Raw genomic sequence first — 20,157 nt, 5'->3', positions numbered from 1 at the left:
GGAACCAACCATCCAAATGCATGCATGTCGTCAAGTCAATTCCGCCGTACCAGCCAATGGTGATATTTTTGGCCGTTCATGACGTTCCAAGGTGCGTCAATGCTGCCAATCATTGATGAAAGCCTCAAGGGTCTTTGGGGATAATATTGATGGGAGATGCGCACTACACTGCAAAGAGCTGCTGATGTCACTCGTCAAAACATTGAGTGAGGGGTTTGTTTGTGTATTAGACAAGTCGAGCTGGGAACCGACAGGGACAACGGAACCCGCTTGCCTTTTCTGTCTGGTAGGGAGAAAAATGAAGAAGAAAAAAGCGGGAGGAATAGTGAACGTGGGTCAGTGTCTGTTGCTCAATTACTTGGACATAGTGTATTTGTCTTCTCGTCTCGTCAATGTGGACAAGGACAACAAATACTGAATACCCCCACCCGGCTTGTTCCGGTCAGGCTCAAATGGCCGGGCATACTTCGTACAACGCCGTTACACCAAGCTTAAGCTGCGGCCAGTGACCTGGGAACCGCCAGAGTATATTTTCTTGTCACTCCAAAGCCAGGAAAAGGAATTCTACGCCGTTGAAAAGGCTAGTGATAAAACCTGCATACATGTACGGACAAACACCCAGAGCTATCCAATCGGCTCAGAAGCGCTGGTCCCCATTTTCCGGGTTGTGATTTATGCATCCGATACTTGTGCCCAGGCCCGACAGGCTCCAAACAGAAGAAGGTTAACTTGAAGATTAAGACAAGAGCCCACCAAAGGGAAGCAAGCACTTTAGTTGGCTAAGGTAGGTAGTCTAGGCACATAGGTGGTACCCTAGAGCTGAAATTAGATCTGGAACTAGAAGAGGCGGTAAAGGGACGTGTTCGGACAACTGTCAATAATTAGTTTCAAATGTCTGAAATCCACGAGTAGTATACTGCTGTACTTTAAAAAGAAGATCAGAGGACGAGTAAAGCAATTTGTTTATTCATTTATTTGTTTATTTATTTAACTTTTTTTTTTTTAATACCATATGTGCTGAGCCCCCTTTCTCACTTTTTTGCTCCGCGGATTGAGGGAATTAATACTCGGTATCTCAAATAGTGACTAGACTAGACGATCCGCCAATTTATGCCTGACAGGACGAGAAAATGCTTCAATCTCAAAGTTCCAAATTTGGTGCGGCTTATTTTGGACCTGGGCACCCACCTTGTTGTCATGTACCCTTGTTTGAATTGTGGGAAAAGACAGCAAACCCAACCCAATGGAAAAGTGCATACTGTAAGTTCCTTTGAGATACGGCCGGGTTGTGGCGGCCTAAGTGTGACAAAAGGGCATTATCACATTTGTGATCCGGGGGAGGATCACGATGGCAAAATGCGTGCGTCGTCCCAGGCGACAGGCTTTGTAAAGTTGGTCGACTTTTATCTGCTCCGTGGTCTGACACTACGTACGTGTTCCAGTTCGGTTCAATAATTGCTTGCAGTGAACCGGAAAATATTGATTGCTGGCGGACGCCAAGCCTACGTGATTTGCCTATCGAAGCACTCAAGGTACGGAGTAGGGAAAATACCCGTTGCCTTCAGGGCGACCGCAACGTCTCCACAAGTGCCTTAACACGTGTAGATGCCAGCCCCACTCACGACTATGACACCTAGAAGGTATTACTCCGTAGCTTCCATTTGACAACAACATCCTGAACAAAAGCGAATCATCAAATACCTCAGCCACCTTGAATTAAACATGCTCTACAGTTACGAACTAGACTAACAGCACACAAACTTATCAGACTTGGTTGGATCAAAGTAGACACCCAACCAGGGTATATGATGGTAACGAGTCTGACTAGAGCCGATTACCGTAGTAAACTATTATGTCAATCGATAGCTAGGGCTCTTCGCCCTCCGCGATCTTTTAAGCTCAGAGCCCTACGAACGAACGGTAGGTATGTGCGGAGTTTTCCATTTCCCTGAATCAGACTTGTCAGGTTTAGCCTGGTCTGGTCTGGCCATCTGTAAGATGTACGTACAAAAGCAGGACAAGGTACACTCCCGCGGCATGCTGGAGGGGTGGGTACCTCTCAAACTCACCGCCCGCTGCTTAACGAGTGGGTCGTACCTGCCACCCATGAAGTCAGGCCAAGCAAACGGGCGCCCAGCCCAGCCCCCTTCCTCGTACAGTAAGGAAGGCACGAAGTAAGGTACTTTACCTGAGGTGGCAGGCCGAGGCGGAGGCTGGCTTATTAGGTTGACACACCACACCCCCGGACACTCCAGGGGGTGTTGGAGCTGTGCTCTACTGCAGCTGTCCTGCACGCGCTCCGCCCAAAACGCGGACAGATTGATCTGGAAAATTTAGCTTAGATGGGATGAAATGGGATGGTGTCGCGCCGACCAAGCCAAAAGTAGCGCCCGCCTTACTATTACTGCGTACATTTCAAGCCTATCATCAACCGCTTGAGGATTAACATTTTTGTTTGACGACTTGCCATCGTCGGGCATCCATCCGTTTACCCATCCCGCTCCATCGTATTGACGCGTTGGGCTTAAGGAGTCGCAGGGAAGAAGAAGAAAAACAAACCAAAGCGGGAAAAGAGAAAAAAAAAAAAAAAAAAAAAAAAAAAAAAAAAAAGGAACGAAGAAAAAAAAAAACGCACAAATCTCACACCCACAAACTACCAACAAGCACATCAAGGACCGAGTCTTGGCTACTGTTGTGCAACATTCCGGCGCTGTAGTAAGCTTCACAAACTTCATCTCACGAACTTCTCCGCCTCAGCTCTATTCATCGTCCTCAGTTCCACGAATCCGGCCCTATCTTTCCTAGCTGGTATTCCCGCATGAAACAACTTTGGGGAGTGACAGCAGCAGATCCAGTCACTTCGTCGTCTTGACATCCGAACTGGCCGCATCTCTTTTATGCCAACGAACACCTGACCAGGCCAGGTTTTTTTTTGTTTCCCCAACGATACACCGCTGGCCAATCAACCCCGTCGCTGCTCCTGGCTTTGTGTATGCTGTTTGCCTCATAAACACATACATCCGGCCAATCTGCGCGATTCCAACGACTCAACGTCACAGTAGCCAGCCGGCTGTCCCTCTCAGCGGATCGACTGGCATTGAAGGCAGTTTTTGTCTGATGCGCGTATACTTGCGTTGTTCTCGTTCGGTTTCCTGCAGGGTCTATCGTCCGCATCAGATGAGAGCTGCATCCCACAGCCTTGTGCCATCCCACCATAGTCACCTTCTAGCATAGGCTCATTTGCTCTCGGACTTTAGTAACGGTAATTGACTGTTGGAAAAGAGTCCAGGGTAAAGAAGGAACCTAGCTGCCGCGCAGGTGCAGCAAATCCAAGCATCAAAGGAATCCAACAACCATCATATCCACCCCAGTGACAAGGTGGTAATCAGCTTGTGGAGTTTGATCCCTTAGGAAGTCAACGTGGCCGCATCAGCCTGTCTTCCTACATGCCGCCGTCCCTGGACTTTTGCAGCAGAAATTCGTCACGATTCTTGTCGAGCCAAGATTTTCGACAAGATCCTGCGAGCTCTCACCGCCCCGGCCTCTCATGGCTCAAAGCGGTCAACCCCTGCAAGAGGAGCCATTCTCACCGCTGCCTGAGTCTCCAGTCAGTACAACAGCACCGGCCCCATCTTCCGCCAGGCAGACTAAACCTCCCAGCTTGTGGCGAAAGTTGCTGGGAAGGGCCAATGGCGGTGCCGGGCAGCCACACGATGAGGCTTTCAACGTCGAGGAGGACCATGACGGCTCCCAGAGACGCGAGGCTGGTACGGAGGAGAAGGAGGAAGAGCTTGACCCAGACGACCCTCGCCTCGTTCCCGTACGCAAGATGAACCGCAAGGTCGTGGCGGGCCTCCCGCGGGCACAGACGTTCAAAAGACAACAGTCTGAGCTCCGCGACAATCTCATGCCCGCCGAGCTCTCTCCGGCTGAGCGTCGCGGCCTGTCTTCGGACCGAAGACTACACTCACCACCGTTGAACGGCTCAGACAGTTACTCCAACCCTCGCACGAGTGCCCCAGATTTCGTTTCATCTTTCGGTGACTCTTTAGCCGATATCAGCGTCTCTGGAACAACTGCCTCAGTTGAGGCGCCCCGAACGGCTTCAGCGTCTTTCATCAACGGAGATGGAGATAAGTCAGGCGAGGATAGACCGCTTGAGACTGCTGGCTCGCCCCCTGTCATGTCCCCTGACTCAGTCACGAAGTTTCCCGAGCGGTCCTCAGATCATAATTTGGACACGGCTTCCATGACAACCTCGGTATACGATCAGTTGATTCATGACGATCTGGAGCGCATTTGGATACTGAACTTGTCGATGCACTTCCGGGACAAGTCTAAACGGGAGAAGTTCTTCATCACGTATCGACAACATGAACACCTGTGGCGGCGCGTCACCATTTCACTAGACTATCGAGCCTCCCCAGAGAACTCGTTGGAGCTGGATCTCGAACACACCAAGTTCCAGCGCGAGAAAAACGCAAAGATATACGAGGCAATCAGGGATAGTCTGGCCGATATTCAGTTTTACGACACTGTTACCAATCTCAAACTCCAAACCACAGATGGTAGGCTCCATGTGCACGTGGTCGAAGATGTCAATGTAGGTACCTACTCACTGCTGCCGATGACCTAGAACATGGGTTCGATGTGGATGTATGTACTGACGTGAAATTTTTGCGTAGGAAATAATACATTATCCGACAATCCCAATGATACGGCATCTCGACTGCAGGCGCGTCAAGGAGCGCGAGATTCATTTCGAAGCACACATGTCTGGCTTTGTGTACAAAGTCCGCGTTCATGGCAGGACCTTGATCAAAAAAGAAATTCCTGGCCCAGACACAGTGGATGAGTTCCTCTACGAAATCAACGCGCTTACTCAGTTGCAAGATTCGCGCTACGTAATAGAGCTATATGGTATCATCATTGACGACAGAGAGGAACATGTCAAGGGCCTACTCATCAGTTACGCCGAGAAGGGCACCCTTGTGGACATGATTTATGACCACGACCACCAACTGCCGTGGCCCAGGCGTGAGAAATGGGCGCGGCAGATAGTTGAGGGTCTCTCTGAAATTCACGAGGCCGGCTTTGTTCAGGGTGATTTTACATTGTCTAACATTGTTATTGATGCAAACGACGACGCCAAGATCATTGACATCAACAGGAGAGGCTGCCCGGTTGGTTGGGAGCCTCCCGAAGCAACTCCACTGATTGAGAGCAACCAGCGCATTTCCATGTACATTGGCGTCAAGTCGGACCTTTATCAACTTGGCATGGTGCTTTGGTCTTTGGGGGCACAGGAGGATGAACCCGAGTTGCAAAATCGGCCTTTACGACTCAACATGGAAACTGACTGCCCTGAATGGTACCGCGAAATCGTCCACATCTGTTTGGCCGACAACCCGCGTCACAGGTTGCAAGCTGGGAGGCTTTTGGACATGTTCCCTGGCTCAAAATACCAACATGGTGGCGGTGCTGGGCGTTTGCCCCTGCACCACCACCATCAGTACTCACATGCGCCGTCAGCCTCCTTCGATTCTTCCGTCCATAACTTCAACAGTGCCCCAATCATCCGAACTATCAACTCACCACCCCCCGATTGGTCGTACAAGACGTACAGTGGCCAGACATATGTCGACACATCCGCGGGTCTCTCTCAGGATCCGTATTACTTCCCAATGCGCGGAAGATCTCCCCCAAGCCCAATAGCAAGTCACAGAAGTGGCGAGATGTACGGAAATCGATACGGGCCACCGGCTTGGTCTGCCTACAGTTACGAGCAGAACCGCACCAGTGAATACTCAGCCAGCGAGATTGGTGCTGATGATAGGGTAGACAATGATGCACTGCGTGGGCAGAGAAGCGAGGCTTCTTGGTCGGTCCAAGGAGAATCGCTCGCGGATACGGAACTGGACGAGGGGCCCAGCATGGGCGCTTCGCTGATCGGGCTAGACAGGCCAACTTTGGAAACTCCGGTATTGCCGGAAGATGCTTCGCGTGACAATGCCACGCCACAGCCGAATTACACCAACGCACCATTGCTCCCAACCTGTTTGGCGGGGCCGTTCACAACCACTAGTGAGTATTCAGCGCCTTATTCACTCAACTCTTGCGACAAACTACCAGAGGCTATTCCGTTACCTCCTTCGCCAGTTGATGAGGTCGACTTGGTAGCTTCGACGGCTTCTCAAGCCTGCGAATCCGAGAAAAATGAGACGGACGGAGAGGGAGATGGCGGAGCACTGATATGGCCACTCGATGAATTTCAGTCGGATAAAGAAGCAGCACTGGGGTCCATAAGGCTCGCTACCGGTCTCCCCGCGGCCGATAACCCATTGCTCCACTCCCCAGATCCGAAAACCGCCTATCCGAGAACAGAAATATCAACACTCTCCGAGGTGACTGGCATGGACGTCCCTGATACTGACATCCTGGGCGGTGCAAGTCTGACACCTGTTGCTGAGACGCCAGAGACGATGTTGATGGTGAACCCACTTGAATCACCAAAACTAGAGCAAGTCCTGGAGAGCTTGTCGCCGCGGCCGTCGAGTACTAGAAGCAGCCCACCTCCGGTTCTTCCAAACGAACTGAAGGGTGTCGGGTCTGCTCATATGGATACGAATGAAGAGGTGATGAGAACTCGAGATTCTCTAGACGACGACTTTACACACAACTTTGATGCCATGACCTCAGGCAAAAATCTTGCAAACGACTCCAAAAAGTCGATAGCCTTGGGTGGGAACCGCCAGGATCCCGTAACCAATCATACCATCGCGACCTAGACCTTACGACTATCTAATGATCACGTTAGCATTTTTTTCTCCTCTTTTTTCTTTTTTATTTCTTTTTTCGCACTGACACCCATGTACAGAACCTGTTTTGTTTTTTTATTTTCCTGTTCATTTCTGAAAAAAAGAAGTTGTTTTGTATTTACAGCGTTCGAGAACCCCTGTACCTATTAACAGTCGTGATGATGGAGTTTTGATAAATGTCGGTGCGAGCCGTCATCCTTTCTTGTCTATTCAACTATTCCTTGGTCATAGCATCAACATTTTCTTGCATCATATTCCCTCGGGCTTGATAAAAATCTATTGATTACCTAATTATGTAGACCTTATCAGCTACGGTACACAAAATGAGACTCTTACGGCAGACTTTCTGTTTTGTTTTATTTTTTCATTTACAGCTTTAATTCAACTCAAGTACTAAGCCTGCCCCTACCACCTACGTGCCGGGGATGATTTGCGTATGCTGGCTTCATTCAAGATGATGTCGAACGAATACCATCGAGATCGAGGTGTCCATGAACAAACCTAATTTTGCTCCTGGGTCCGTTTGTACGAACCTGGGGAATCGATCGGAAGCCACGGAGTTACAGAGAGAATCAGAGGTCAACTCAACTGAAAGTGATAACGTTGTCGAGGTTCATACGCTTTACGCTTTGCCGAGGGATGCTTATCCGCTCCTAACGAGCCTAAAAAATCGCCACAGAGCATTGCGTTCTCCTATTCTAGAAGCTTTTCGCCTTTCAGCATAAGGCATCTACCATGTACTAACTTACGTTGCTAAGCTTGGCAAGTTGATGAGAATGGGGAGGTTAGTGGAATTCGTCTTCGGCCTCTTTCACATGCATTTTCTTCATATTGGGAGGGTTTTCCCCGTTAGCAGATGACACTTAGAAAAGAACCAAGAAATTGATTGAAATGCAAAATCGTTGAGAGAGCAGGGGTGCGCGAGCGTGCCATCTTGGATTGTCAAAAGGGAGCTGACATTCCTAATTAAGATGACTGGGCAGCCTTGGAATTCGTCGGGAATAACCCGCAATCATATGTCAAAGATCGGACGTTTGTTTCTCTGTTCTTGTGGTGGGATGAGCCGAGGCACACGCCAAAATAAGAATATCTGATGTTGGTTTTTTTTAATTCGGGTCTCTCAACTGTTTTTTTTTTTACTCTTTGGCAATTGAATTTTCCCCATCCATCGATGTTGTATTTTAGACTTCGGACTCTTGACGTAATAAGGGGTCGGCGTCGCAATGTTGAGAGTGGTTTTTTTTAGCGGGGTTGTCTCCAACTTTGGAGCTACTTCCGTACCAAAGATAAAAAAGAGAGCTTCGTCCCATGACACAGCCAAGAAAAGATGTAGCTTTTCTGGCAAACTGTGGGGTTTGGTTTTAAAGGCAGGAACGACAATGCCATGGGAGCCGGACGAAGCCGATCCCAAGAATGCGAATGAGAACCCATAGGGTATCCACCAATTTAATACTACCGGAGTACACTACGCAGTATGCCTGATAGAAAAAGTTGATGTTGCCAGCTCGCCCTCAAATAGTGATCACGGTCGCCCTGGGCAAAGACTTTTATACATACTAAACTTCACGTGATCGACAGCGGATCGAAATCTGGGCTATTACATTTTCTTTTAGCCACAGCTGCAATGCAGATACTGTTAGCGGACCATTATTGCCGAGACGGAGGGAAGCAGAAGCAATTGTCAACAAGGCGCCCCCAAAACTGCGGAACTCTCCGGTTTTGGGCTAGGTGAGACAAGTTGAAGTAGGTACTGTACAATTTCACTGACGCAAAAAAAAAAAAAAAAAAAAATAGCCCCAGGCTGGCCAACCTTTGAGTGCCGGGCGGCGATTCGGCGGGGGATGCCAGGGTTGCAGGGTTGTAGAATTGCAGGGATTCTGACGGACCCTTTTCCCGAATGGACGAGGGAGAGACAACCACTTGACCAATCAGGTGTTGTGCTTTCCCAACAATTGCCTCCCCAACAAAATGGGTGAGAAACGAAGGACCATACGGTAAGAGTTTTTTTTTTTTTTTTGTATGTAATTTTTTTTGAATCACACATGGGCTTGGACGCATGTTTACGACGCGTGGGTCAGTCGACTTTATGGCATTGATGGGCAGTGATGAGCAACCATGGGCTGATACGTCGGAGGGGCGGCGTGGCAGACTGACTACACATGCAAAAGAAGAAGGTCCAACAAACTTCCACGATATGGGCTGATATTATCTTTGGAGGGTTGGATGGGAGCCTCATAGCTTGGTGCCTAATCGCATGTACAAGCCAGTCAACCAACCTCCCAACGCCTTGGGTAGAGGAATGTTTTTTTTTCTTTGCCGCAACAAATGAACAAACCATCATCTGATAGGATGGCCATGTGGCTTTTGTGTTGGTTTGTTGTTTTCCTCAAAGTAGGTACATACAGTAGCCTGTAGGTTTTCACTGTTCCCCAACCTTTAAACCACCTAGTATACAGCAAGGTGTTTCACAACGGCCAAGTACAGTTTACTGTAAGTGCTTATAATGGGTAACAAGGTTGGTTGAGTGATGACCGTGCATACCGAGGTACCTCTGAATAAGTAAGATAAGGTAATATCTATGAACATGTGTACATGGTGGCAGGCCACTACGTAATGTGTGCGTGATACGTCTTGTATCAAATCCAACATCCAAAGTCCCATAACATTATTTTGGTAGGGCAACCTTCAACTCAGCCTCCAGAAGTCACCCCCAGAGTTAAGCCCACACGTCCCATCCCATGAGAGACATACCCCGGGTTAGCCCGATCCTGGTTATTTCTTCTCCTTTCCTTTCCTTCTTCGGGCAGGGCGGCTTCTTCCTACTGTTCTGTTGTGTAAAGGGAAAGCAAGACCCACACGGCCTACCCACCCGCCACCTTCTGTTGTTGAATACCCTTGTTGTTGTTGTTCGCCCCCCCTCCAACAAACCCCAAAGCATTGATATAAACGGATACAACCCAACCAATTCTTTGGCCTGACCTCGACCTCACTTTCTCTCATAACCCCATCCAACTTTTTACCACCACAACTTTCTCTTCCACCTCGGCACCTCTCGCCGCTAGGGTTTTGTACATTTGGTTGTACGTACAACATATAGCTCTCGCATTGATTGTTCTGAATCAAGAGAGAGAGAGAGAGAGAATCTCGACTTTTGGACTTGATAGTCTTGGCATCGCCAATCATGGCTTCGTCATCTTCCTCCGTGGCGGAGGTCGCTGCGGCTTTTCCAGATGGCACTACCGACTTCAAGCCCATGAGGAACACCAAGGGCTTTGACGCCAGCAAGCCGCACATTTCCGAGACACCTATGACCCTCAAGAACTGGCACAAGCACGTCAACTGGCTCAACACCACCTTCATTCTGTTTGTGCCAATGGCTGGTCTCATATCCACTTACTGGGTCCCTCTGCAGTGGAAGACGGCTGTCTGGGCTGTCATCTACTACTTCAACACCGGCCTGGGAATTACTGCCGGTAAGTGGCTCTTGAACATACGAGCTAGGCCCGCCGCCTCTCCCTTGTACCGATCGTTTCTGCTTCCCAGGCACTAACTAAAACGCTTTACAGGTTACCACCGACTTTGGGCTCACAGCTCCTACAAGGCCTCGCTTCCCCTCAAAATCTACCTTGCCGCCGTTGGCGCCGGTGCCGTCGAGGGCTCTATCAGATGGTGGTCCAACGGCCACCGCGCACACCACCGATACACCGATACCGAGAAGGACCCCTACTCGGTCCGCAAGGGGCTCCTGTACTCTCACATGGGATGGATGGTCCTGAAGCAGAACCCCAAGAAGCAGGGCCGTACCGATATCACCGACTTGAACGAGGACCCGGTTGTCGTTTGGCAGCACCGCAACTTCCTCAAGTGTGTCATCTTCATGGCCCTCGTATTCCCCACACTGGTGGCTGGTCTCGGCTGGGGTGACTACTGGGGAGGTTTCATCTACGGAGGTATCCTGCGTGTCTTCTTCGTCCAGCAGGCCACCTTCTGCGTCAACTCGCTTGCCCACTGGCTCGGTGATCAGCCTTTCGACGACCGCAACTCGCCGCGTGATCACGTCATCACCGCCCTCGTCACCCTTGGAGAGGGATACCACAACTTCCACCACGAGTTCCCCTCGGACTACCGCAACGCCATTGAGTGGTACCAGTATGACCCCACTAAGTGGTCCATCTGGATCTGGAAGCAGCTCGGTCTTGCCCACAACCTGAAGCAGTTCCGCCAAAACGAGATTGAGAAGGGACGTGTCCAGCAGCTGCAGAAGAAGCTCGATCAGAAGCGCGCCAAGCTTGACTGGGGTATTCCCCTGGAGCAGCTTCCCGTTGTCAGCTGGGATGACTTTGTCGAGCAGTCCAAGAACGGAAAGGCATGGATTGCTGTTGCTGGTGTCATCCACGACGTCGGTGACTTTATCAAGGACCACCCTGGTGGCAGGGCTCTCATAAACTCGGCTATTGGCAAGGACGCAACCGCCATCTTCAACGGCGGTGTTTACAACCACTCCAACGCCGCTCACAACCTGCTTTCGACCATGCGTGTGGGTGTTTTGCGGGGCGGCTGCGAGGTTGAGATCTGGAAGCGCGCCCAGTCGGAGAACAAGGATGTTTCTACCGTCGTTGACTCTTCTGGCAACCGCATCGTCCGCGCTGGCGGGCAAGCGACAAAGGTCGTCCAGCCGGTTCCGGGTGCCCAGGCTGCGTGATTCCTGACGTTTCTGGTCTTATTGGGTTACGGCTATTCTCATCGATTACAGAGGGCTAGAAGTGCCGCATGGTTGGTTCCCAAACCCCCTTTACGGGGTCGGGGCGCCGTGCATTGCTCTGTGATGAGCCAGCCAGAGATTGCTGCTTTCACTGTCATTGTTTGGCGTTGAGGTTTAGGTTCTTTTGTCTTGTTCTTGGGCGTCTCTTTATAATAAGTGGCATTTGTTATGATTGTTAGAAGGGGATCAAAATTGTTGGTGAGCTACAGTAGGCTGGACGGCTTTGATTGACTAGTTTGTTCATCCGGTCTGCTCTGTACATAGATGTTGTCATCACTCACATGAAAAATCTAGTCACATATGGTGACTCCAAGTTGTCCAAGTTAATGTCCCCAACGCGTGAAAACTAGAATTTTGTTTTAGTAGACCGAGTTTAGAGTGAATATGAAATCGAGTATCTTGTTGGCCCCCACGCGAGTACCTCGTCGGGCACCACATTCTTTCATCATTCAAGGGTGCTACAGGCGCGGAGCCCAGTGGGACCGCCCGGCGTCTGCGGTAAGCGGAAGCTATAGATCATGACGCGGATTATCTCCCCGTAGAAGAAGGACGGCAAAGGCCTGACCTGAGGTCTCCGCGTCGGATATGGGTATGCGTGTGTAGATTGATCCTTCTTGTTGACGTCTAACTAGACGAAAACTTGAATCCTTTGCCCGGTCCCTCGAAGAGACTAAGGTATACAAGTATATCGTGTATGAACGCATTTTTCAAGAAGCGAAGGGGGGATGAGGGGGGTTCGCTTAGAGGGCGACTTGTATTTTTTGAGCCTACGAACAGCACAAAAGTTGAAATCAAAACTTTAGTTTGCCATTTGCAGCCTGCGGATACTATCCAAATACGCCCGACAACATCGAGGTCGGGCCCGAGCTTTTGCGTCTTGAGTTTTGAGGTGGGGGGGGGGGGGGGGGGGGGGAGATGGCTAACCTCACTGAGACAGCATGATTAGCGGGACCCGCCTCTCTTTAGAGCAGAGACCGTGATGGGTGGCCCCCTCGAACAGGAGGGGAGGGAAACAAGTTCGCAACTGATTGTGCGTTTCAACGGATGGGGAAGAAGCTGATGGTGGGGCGCTAGGCATTTTTCGTATCAAAGAAAACGAATCGCTGTGACTAGTTTGCTCTAAATAAAAAAAAAATAAAAAAATAAAAAAGCTCTAGGACCATGCAGAGAGATGTCTACTACTGTATATGTCGGGATTACATCCGACAGCGCGCTAGTGCAACCCTTCGCCCTTCCGTTTTCTACCAAATGGAAGGTGGATGCGTATACATCATACCTACCCCAACCCCCGACAGGATGGCTGGCGTATGTACCGTTTCTCTATCGCTGCGAATATACCCAGAGACGTAGAAAAGCGCCAAGAAAGGATGGGTAGACCTGCATGAACTAGGTGAGAGCTCTCGTCGGGTTGGTGGAGGAATGGGAGGTAGAGCGAGAGGTAATTGCCAATAACAATGAGCCCCGTGCCAACAACAAACAAATCATGTTACGGAAGCATTTATTTCCTTTTGGATTCGCCTCAAAAGTACAAATAGCAACAATGTGACTAAACGTATTTCCTTTTATTTGTTTTTTTGTTCAATATCTTGGGTTTCAATTTGAATCTTCATTAGAATAAACTATGTAATTGGTAGTACTGTTGACGCTGGCATATAAAAAAAAAAGAAAAAAAAAAACAAAAAAACAAAAAAGAAAGAAAACAGATAAAAAAAAATCAAGAGGAAAACCTCGACTGAAATAAGTCAAGTTTCCCAAAAAGGAGCCATCAATAAACAATGGCCTAGAATTAATACGCCCTCCAGGGGTGATGCCAACCCATAAGAAAACAAAAGAGCAATAGTACCAATATGCCCCCGAGGAGATTAGCCACCCGCAATGCATGAATCATCATGCACCGGCTGTAAATGTTGACCAAACCGCCCTCCCAAACGAGTAAGATCTCCCAAAAAGAATGTAAACAAACCCAAAACTGCGCAGAACTATGCTGTGCCAACAACAACAACAACCAACAGGGTAGACAAAAGGAATATAGTGGGGTTTTATATAGCATGAAAGCGAGAAAGAAACGAATAAGCATGATGGAAGTGATAACCTTTTGAGCTGAGATTGACAGGGAGGGCCAGGAACAGCCCCTATATTGAGGGAGTTGGTATTTCCAAGCAAAAGAGCAATGAACAAACAAATGAAACTACCACACCCCAATCTTTGTTTAGATTCCACCAACTTCCCCCACACTAATAATAACAGTCTTAGCTGCTCGGGTGACATATAGGTATATACTTTCTGACAAAGGAAATAAGAATAAAGGATTCGATAGTGTTGTCCGAGACGGTTGATTGGCCCATCCCGTCCATCCCTACCCAGTAAAGGGGAACAGGGAATATGAAGGTTTTGAAGAATAAATGGGGGGGAGCCAGCCGTGCAATCTATAAGGGTATTTTTTTTCTCTCTTAAACGACAAAAATCCAAAAGAAGCAAGAAAACGCGCCAAATCAGTTGCAAGGTTCCACAAGCAGTAGACAATAATAGAAAGAAGAGCTGGTCATAACAAACAAGGGCTAAAGGGGGGGGGGGGAAAAACATGGTGCCACCATCAGTATTCCCGGGCAGAACAACTCCATGCAACCCATCGCACTGAACGAGGCCCGTATCCACTGCCCCCTTTTTCCAAAAGAATCAAATATCGAACTAGAAGGACTTAAGAGTAAATGAAGCTGTGTTGACTCGGTGAGCAACACAGATTCCACCAATGCTCGATTTATCTGAGAGCAGGTACTGAAAAATCAGCTAAAAAGAAAAGGAATGATGAATAGAGAGAGTGTCGAGAAATGTTGCAAAGATAATATGCCTTTAGTATGATAGAAAACTCCAAAACACCAAAGCCGTGTATATGAAGGGACGATGACCAACTGAACCGACTGAAACTAGTCGGTATAAATGCAACGCTCAAATGGAACCGGGCACTTTTTGCTCTAAAATCGGTGACTAGCGGCCCAGATGCTCGCTGATGCAGACGCAGCCCATTCCGACTCCTCGTATGGGGGAGTGGGCCACTTGCCATAGTCTGCGGGTGTTGAAGTGTTGCCCTTGTCCAGACTGAGGGGCTTCGGTGTCATGTTCTCGCTCCCGTCCCCAAAAAGAACAGAGTTTCCATTGGCAGACGGCGATGGTGTCGGGTACGGGTTAAGGCTGGCATTGTGTGCGGCGGCAGCAGAATTACGGTTGCTGGCAGGTGTCTTGGCCATATTGTTGTAGTGAGAATTGCTGTGCGGTGGGGCCTTGTCCTTGTTCTCGAGCTTTGTCATTGCCTTGTGCGTGGATGTGAGAACCTCGTCCAAGAGTTCGTCTTCCTCGTCTGGCGCATCGTATTGATGCATCCCACCTGGTTGGCCAGCCTGCGCTCTGCGTGTGCGGCTCGAAATTGGACCACCAGGGACATTGTTGCCGTTGCGAGCGGCATTCATTAGGTTGTCCACAGACCTAGGCTGGTGGTGCGGGAGCGAGTGATGCCTTTTCAGGGTGCCATTGTTGTTTGTTGGCACGTTGTGGACCGGTACAGCCGGAGGCTCTGCCGATCCCATGTAATCGCTGTGTGAGTCCTTTCCGGCTGCTTGTCCTTGTTGGTCAATCACCATAGATGACCTATTGCTTGCAAACGGTCCGCATCCGGCTTGAGCCTCGACATCGTCATACGTAGGTGATATCGGAGCTTGGTGGCGGCCCGAGAACCTGCGTGCCCTCTTGCGAAGATGCGAGAAGAAGCTTTCCTTCTCCTGCTTGCCACTGGGTGGCGAGGCAAGACCTCCGTTACCGTTGAGAGCCCGCTCAGCCTGTTGCCGGTGAATCTCGGCATAGTGATTTGTGCTTGATGCAACCGAAAGCTGGCGTCCGATCTTCTTGGAGGCCTTCTCAGTACCACGGTTGCTCGATGCGTTTGCATAGGCATCGTTGTATGTCGGCGTCCTGTTGCTTGCTTGTGCTGTCACGGCATCCGACATGGGAGATATCGGCCTGATGGTTGGCAGGATGGGCATAGGCGCAACATTCGAAGGGCCATTGGTCCAAGTGGTCCGCTTGCTAGCAGCAGCAGGCGGCCTTACCTTGGGTTGACTTATCTCACTGACGGTATGGATCGGAGCCGGCCTGGGAGCCACGTCTTTGGCCACTGGGGCTGGGGCGGCGCTCTCGTTGCTATCGGTACGACCAATCAATGATTTTCTAAACCACGACTTGGACGACGTTGGCGTCGAGGTTGCAGAGTCTTTGCCCTTGTTGAGATCGGACTGCTTGCGGCCCAAGATCCGTGATGCTGATGACTTGGGTCTTAAGGGGTCAACAGCGTCGGCAAAGTACTCATGGGCCAATGCCTGTGTTGATGTCGGCCTGTTCTTGGGGTCCCACATCAGACACCACGTGACGAACTGGCTCAGCGATGCGGGCCACTGGGGCGCCTGCAGGATCGTATCCATAGCATGTGGCGCCATTTTGGGGAATGAGAAGCCCAGCTTTCCTGCCAAGCGGGTGCCTTCCCTCCATTCACCGCCTCCAACGCGCCCACCCGTCTTGTTGTACCAGTTACCCGGGCTACCCATGATCTCGCATACCCTCCACACCTGGTCGACCTCGTTGCCACCCGGGAAGAGAGGCTTCAGTGTAGCCACCTCCACGGCCATGGCACCGACAGCCCAGATGTCGACGGGGGCGGAATATTCACCGGCCCGGAGGAGCACTTCAGGTGCTCGGTACCATCTCGTCGAGACGTAGGTCGTGTATGGAAGTTTAGAATGGGTTTCTCTTGCCAGTCCAAAGTCGGCAATCTTGACAGTGTATGCCTGTGCTGGAGGATTGACAATTGACGAGTATCTCCTGAAGGATGTTGAAGATTCGTTGTGTCCCGAGGTTGATACCAAGATGTTTTCAGGTTTGATGTCTCGGTGGAAGAAACTGTGTGCGTGTATGTGTTCGAGACCTTGCATAATTTGGAAAAGGATGCTCTTTACACTGGCATTGTCCAGTGCCTTGTGTTCCCTGGCCTTCATTAGTTGGTAGAGGTTGCCTTCCATGTACTCCATGGCAATGTGCAGTTTTTTGGTGAAGGGGTCCAAGAAGATATCCAGAGCAGGCACGAGGTGAGCGTGTGCCGGGAGCGTCCTCAGAAAAACGACTTCGCGGAGCTCCAAACACGGAGTAAAGGACTCGAAAGTCTTTTTCATCGTCTTGATGGCAACCTAAAAAAAGAGCGGTTCAACCGCTGTCAGAAAATGGAGTCCCGTAACTTTAAAAAGTCCAGATCAAAAACCGTCGCAACCTCGGACAATGGACATACCACAGTGCCCCGACGAGCGACCGCGGCTCCGGCAGTGCGAACTCTCGCTAGAGCCACACTGCCAAAGCTTCCATCGCCAATCTCCTTGAGTACTTCAAATCGATCTTCTAGGGCCAGCATGTTGGCTGGCGGGTGATTCGATCCCCGATGAGGGTAGTCGTGTGAGACAGTCATTATGAATGACCAGATTCGGCTGACGATTCGATTGGTGTTGCCGACCCTATAAACAGGCGCAGCTCGCTGGGAAAGCTCGACAACCCAGTGAGAGTCGTGTCCAACACGACGATGGCCCTGGTGAGGGGTTTGGAAGAAAGCTCTTTTCGAAAGAGCCGGACGGGATTTACGAGGTCATTCGACAAAATGTCAGCGTCGGCAGCTAGCTGTTGTTGTTGTTGGGTTGATAATTGGCTGGAGCTGATGATTGTAATTTATGAGGTGTATACTTTGCGGTGCGTCGAGATGATCGGGACCCGCGGCTGGATCAAAAAAGGCAGGTTTGAGTATGGGACGAACGGCCCAGGAATGATAAAAAAGATCGATTTGGAGCTGTTTGCTTGTGCTTTGCTCGAGTTGAAGACGGGACGGAGGCGTGCGGCCGGAACTTCCAAAAAGGAAAGTGACGTGGTGGGAATAACGCAGTAGACCAAAAACAATAAAATAAAAATAAAAAAATAAATCAAAAGAGGGAGTGTGGATGAACGAGAGAAAACGTTGGTTGAGTCGCTCGCAAAGGAGAGTGGACGGTTGCCCCTGGGAGAAAAAAAAGGGCTCTCCTGACGATGGTCGGTCAGGATGGGCTTGGTCGGTATGATTACGGAACTGAGAAAGGGTACAGAGCAGGACAGGACAGGACAGGACAGGGGCCTTGGAAGGTCCGTCCGGAGAGTCGGGCAGCGGGTCTGCTCCAGTATTTTGGGGGGTACTGATACGACCCTTTTGGAAAATGGATTGGTTATCCGCCCTTCAGCTGCTTGGTTCGTTTCCCGATCGACTCGTGGGTCGGCGAATTGAGGGAATTGACAGATGCGAAGTGAAGGGGGACGGGAATGGTAGTCCAAGGGAGAAACAACAAACGAGTGAAGTGTGCCCCAAAAGAGCGGAATCAAATCGATGATGCCTTGGAAGAAGGAAGAGTGAGAGAAAGAGCACAGATAGCTAGGTAAGGTAAGTTACGTAGTAGGCAGTGGGAAAGCAAGTTACGCTGTGATTGTTGTTGCGTTGGCTGCGAAAACTTGTGCCTGTGTCAGCTTGGGTGTGTGTGCTGCGTTTGGTAAGGATCCTGTGTGCTGCTGTGTCCAGGGTTGGGTGGTGGATGCCAGCCCGGCTCGTCTAAGATTGCTGCTCGTTGTGGATCGTAAAACTGCCGTTGCTGCCAATGCACAAACAGATAGATGCATATACAGTACGTACTAGCAGCTAAGAGGTAGGGTAGGCTTTGGTATTAGAGCAATGTAAGATGTGTCAAGGTGCAGAAAAGAGCACCCAAGAACCTCCTCAGACACAAAGTCGAGTAAAAGACAAGACCACCACCGTCGCCAAATAATTTAACAAAAAAAAAAAAAGCAGACAAGTGTTAAAACACCCACGAGGATTGTATTGCATTACGATGAACAGCGATTGCGAGAATGAACAAGGTCCAAATGAAGAAAGAAATCAAAAAAAGGGGCCCTAAATTATCCCAATGAATCCAAGCAAGCCACAAGAAACAAGCACTGGGGGAGCAGAAGCGTTTTGGAACCCCGAAACTTGAGCCAGCGCGCTTCCATTCCTGCGCAACCACTGGTGAGAATTAATGGTGGGTGTTTGGGAAGCGGGTTCAACGGACGGGGTGTGTAAGCATCAATCGATTTTTAGCATTAGCAAGGTATTATTCGTACAAAATGCAGGTGTGTTTGGTAGGTAGTCTATTGTAGGTAAGTTTATGGTATAGACAGCCGGTACAAGTAAAGATGGCAGCAAGGGGAGCTGCATAAAAGAAAGGACGGCTATAGAATCCGCCCATCCCTCAAAGAAGATAGGTATACCAGGCGGATGAACAAACAGCAACAGGAATGGTCGTTATGCTAGGATGGGCTAGCCTTTGTCGAAAGGGGGGGCGCCCCAATTTCGCTAAGGACGGGGCCCGGGGTGTCAGTTTTGCGCCAGAGTCCTGAAATGGCAAGGGCAAAACCAAGACACAAAGTCCTCCAACATTATTAACAAGGCGTTTTACGTCAAACAGCCTGTGGTAGGTAGGCCCCAGATTGCCTTACCATGTGTGGTACAGTGTATATACCTACCTATCATTTACATTTGTCTACGTATGTATTTGGTATATATATATCTAGTAACAATATGCACATGAACGGTTCCATTGAGCGCATAACGAAACTTGGTTAGTCAAGAAGCCAGTGCGTGCATGCAGGAGGAGGCAAACATCAAAAACTCAATTTGATAGATCGCTGACGGGTGGAGGCGAATCCGTAATAACAAATAAAAGAATCTACAATGCAACTGTTTCGTTTCTGCGCTGCCGTGATAGAGTTCCGCGCCACCCGTGTATCTGTTGGCCATTACGGCAATTCCCTCCAGATCTCTCACCTTATGATAATTTGGAGGGCGAGTAGGATCCATTTTGTCCATGAAGCGATTTATTTGCCCAGGCTGGTGTAATTAAAGTTATTACGGACAGAATACAGCCGTTCTTCCAATTGTAATTAATGCCCCGTTTTCGCCAATGAGCCTATTAAACGAGGTCAACGGCCAGCCGAGATAGGTTCAGTTTGTGGGATCCGCTGGCTGGTTTTTCCTAGTAGAAAAAAAAAAAAAAAAAAAAGAGGGAAGGGGTGGTTGGGGCAAACAAACAAGCAAACTTGTTCGTCGAAGCCGGCAATCAGCCCAGTAAACCCCCCAAGCAGGTTATGGAAACAAGACTTGTAAGCCACGCAGTCGCCTTAACTCGTAGCTGCGGTTCAAGATCAGCTAGTCTAGCTCCTCAATCACAGAATAAAAGATGAAAAAGCACCACCAGACCCTGAAGCGTACGCCAAAAAAGAATCCAAAATTTTGGACACTTGCGTATGGTAATCACATTACAGATTAGAGGGATGAACTGTAAACATCTCGGTGGGCTAGTTTGCAAACCTGCAATGTCAGCAAACGAGCTACGGAGTATTTTGACAGAACGAAGGAACCGGAAACATTGCCGTTGCCACATTCAGGGACACTGAGAGAGGCATGAAAGCTAACAAAAAAAAAAAAAAAAAAAAAAA

At 49.5% G+C, this 20,157-nt stretch overlaps 4 protein-coding genes across 4 annotated transcripts; 3 read left to right on the top strand and 1 right to left on the bottom strand.

The window, feature by feature from the left end:
• Positions 1-3,547: 3,547 nt before the first annotated feature.
• Positions 3,548-6,788, top strand: PgNI_03703 (uncharacterized protein; the record flags this gene model as incomplete). The annotated part of the gene is made up of 2 exons (XM_031123756.1): positions 3,548-4,603; positions 4,686-6,788. The coding sequence occupies 2 exons, from the start codon at positions 3,548-3,550 to the stop codon at positions 6,786-6,788; spliced, it is 3,159 nt and encodes a 1,052-aa protein (XP_030984273.1).
• Positions 6,789-8,874: 2,086 nt separating this feature from the next.
• PgNI_03702 (uncharacterized protein) lies at positions 8,875-9,021 on the top strand (the record flags this gene model as incomplete). Its single annotated transcript, XM_031123755.1, has 1 exon — positions 8,875-9,021. One exon carries the CDS (start codon positions 8,875-8,877, stop codon positions 9,019-9,021), a length of 147 nt encoding a protein of 48 aa, XP_030984274.1.
• Positions 9,022-9,496: 475 nt separating this feature from the next.
• PgNI_03701 (uncharacterized protein) lies at positions 9,497-12,647 on the top strand. Its single transcript, XM_031123754.1, has 3 exons — positions 9,497-10,291; positions 10,385-12,435; positions 12,549-12,647. The coding sequence occupies exons 1-2, from the start codon at positions 10,000-10,002 to the stop codon at positions 11,518-11,520; spliced, it is 1,428 nt and encodes a 475-aa protein (XP_030984271.1). The 5' UTR covers positions 9,497-9,999; the 3' UTR covers positions 11,521-12,435; positions 12,549-12,647.
• A 1,905-nt stretch (positions 12,648-14,552) lies between these two features.
• Positions 14,553-17,927, bottom strand: PgNI_03700 (uncharacterized protein; the record flags this gene model as incomplete). Its single annotated transcript, XM_031123753.1, has 2 exons — positions 16,907-17,927; positions 14,553-16,808 (listed from the first exon to the last, which is right to left on the bottom strand). The coding sequence occupies exons 1-2, from the start codon at positions 17,078-17,080 to the stop codon at positions 14,553-14,555; spliced, it is 2,430 nt and encodes an 809-aa protein (XP_030984272.1). The 5' UTR covers positions 17,081-17,927.
• Positions 17,928-20,157: the final 2,230 nt, after the last annotated feature.

This window comes from Pyricularia grisea (genome assembly GCF_004355905.1).
Source record: "Pyricularia grisea strain NI907 chromosome Unknown Pyricularia_grisea_NI907_Scaffold_2, whole genome shotgun sequence".
Classification (NCBI taxonomy): Eukaryota; Fungi; Ascomycota; class Sordariomycetes; order Magnaporthales; family Pyriculariaceae; genus Pyricularia; species Pyricularia grisea.
Note: the sequence above shows the minus strand (reverse complement) of the source record. Positions and strands in the feature narration are given on the sequence as shown.

What these genes read in the sequence shown, in the direction of transcription:
- PgNI_03701 (XM_031123754.1), top strand. Translation starts at nt 10,000, where the DNA reads ATGGCTTCGTCATCTTCCTCCGTGGCGGAGGTCGCTGCGGCTTTTCCA. An exon ending in CGGCCTGGGAATTACTGCCG is followed by an intron (nt 10,292 to 10,384) that starts GTAAGTGGCTCT and finishes AACGCTTTACAG; the next exon opens with GTTACCACCGACTTTGGGCT.